Below are 1,792 nucleotides of genomic sequence, written 5' to 3'. Positions count from 1 at the left end.
AAATTTGGTCGATTGGCAAACTATAAAGACTTCTCACTGGCAAAAAGTGGCGAGATGGATTTGCCCATATGCCTGCCCTTTTCGAGGTAGCAAATGTAGCACTATCCGTTTGTGTGAATGCCTCACTTTTGTTCTCAAACATTCTATTCTATTTTGCACTCGATGAACTGATGCCCAGGAAGGTAAATGATTGGCACCTGGTGAAATGTGAATAAAAGAGTAGGAAGAATGGACATGATGTGATGCCCTCGTCATTACCTCCAGTCGCCACTCTTCTCCTTCCCTCTCCGTCCCCTTCTACCCCTCACTCTCGCTTTTCTAACGATTCATGAGGTGTGAATTCTTGCGTTGCGTTGAGTTGCGTTGCAATCTTGCAATGCGGAGTGTTTCTTCATTCGCCTTCTTGACTTCTCCTGATCATTTTCCCATGATAATTAGTATTGCTGTCACACGGTGTAGTAGTCCCGAGTAGAAAAAGCTCAATCGTAATTGCTATTTGGCCGATGTCAAGTGAACGATTAGGTCTCTATTTAATCGCACAAGGAGTGGAAATACGTTTGATAAAAGGTGGCATGCAAAAGTCCCACTGCATCCACTATTCCAACCACCAGCAAGACAATCATCCTCTCTTTCTATGATGTCCATCAACTCCCGTTGGACGACTTAGAAATGCTTCGGAATTTGAGGATTCAGCTGCTGATGTCTGCTAGATTTTGCCAATTCAATGACAACTTGCAGTTTTAAGTGGAATTTCTTGTAAATTTCGACGTAAGTCCTCACATGACTGACTTAAGTAGTTCACCTGTAAGGTATCATTGCTGAATCACTATCAACTACAGAGATAGCTGTTTATAATTCGGACACCATGGCACCATGGTAGAACACCATTAACGAGCTTAAGATGGACTGTAGACAGCGAGCTTGCTGACTGTTAGTAGACGCCTCATTTACATTCATTTTGTTCAGGAGTATTTCCTTTTTCATCCAACTTGTCGGCTTTTCTACGGTAAAAGCGGCACTTAAAGGTTCTCATAAGTTGTCTATTTGAGCAGTTACTTGTACAAAAAATCTGACTTTCACACTGTCCGATTTCGTGACATCCAAGAGTAGATGGAGCCGGTGATCATACGACTCGAACGCTGTGTTACGACGACTGCACTTGACTGTAAATAAAAAAGGGATGAGCTTGATATGGTGCTTTATTTAATTGGCAAGTAAGAAAAGAGTTTAACATCTGACCTACCTATTTTAATTGTCGCACTACCGTCTGTTGGGAGAGGTTAATTCTTTACTCCCGTCCCCTCTCTATTCATATTCATGTGCTGAGGTAGAACTTGAAGACACTCGTAAGCGTCTTCTTGAGTCATGGATGAATGCAAGTAAGCAAACACTACCGCTACCCACACTTGTTTATGTCGCTATCTGCTCTCAGCATTTAACTTCACCAAAATTATCTGATACGGAATAGGCAAATTAGACGTTGACACTTCCGTTCCAAGCTACACATTTATCAGTGCGGCTTAAAACTGGGAGTTATAAGCAAGGCAATGAGCGGCATCATCTACTGAGTTTACTAATTCCTAAAGCAGACAAGTAAATCCATTCCAACTCCACTTTGTACGTCGACTGGTCCGGCCGTGTATTTATGTTGACAAGCTGCTTGGGAAAAGCAGTTCTGAGGCGCCTTAGGACAAAGTGGCCGGCCTTTTCTTCTCTCTACCGACAACATTGCTATCTTCTCCCCTGTTCTACTGCCAAGAAGTAGGATAAATGCAACTCATTCGAGTGGAAG

The 1,792-nt window shown here is 42.6% G+C and overlaps 1 protein-coding gene across 1 annotated transcript; it reads right to left on the bottom strand. All coding sequences in view use genetic code 11, as the record gives it.

Annotated features, from left to right (window-relative positions):
• Positions 1 to 1,076: 1,076 nt before the first annotated feature.
• Positions 1,077 to 1,367, bottom strand: EGR_10638 (hypothetical protein; the record flags this gene model as incomplete). Its single annotated transcript, XM_024499887.1, has 2 exons — positions 1,077 to 1,163; positions 1,293 to 1,367. The coding sequence occupies 2 exons, from the start codon at positions 1,365 to 1,367 to the stop codon at positions 1,077 to 1,079; spliced, it is 162 nt and encodes a 53-aa protein (XP_024345698.1).
• Positions 1,368 to 1,792: the final 425 nt, after the last annotated feature.

This window comes from Echinococcus granulosus (genome assembly GCF_000524195.1).
Source record: "Echinococcus granulosus chromosome Unknown EG_S00245, whole genome shotgun sequence".
Classification (NCBI taxonomy): domain Eukaryota; kingdom Metazoa; phylum Platyhelminthes; class Cestoda; order Cyclophyllidea; family Taeniidae; genus Echinococcus; species Echinococcus granulosus.
Note: the sequence above shows the minus strand (reverse complement) of the source record. Positions and strands in the feature narration are given on the sequence as shown.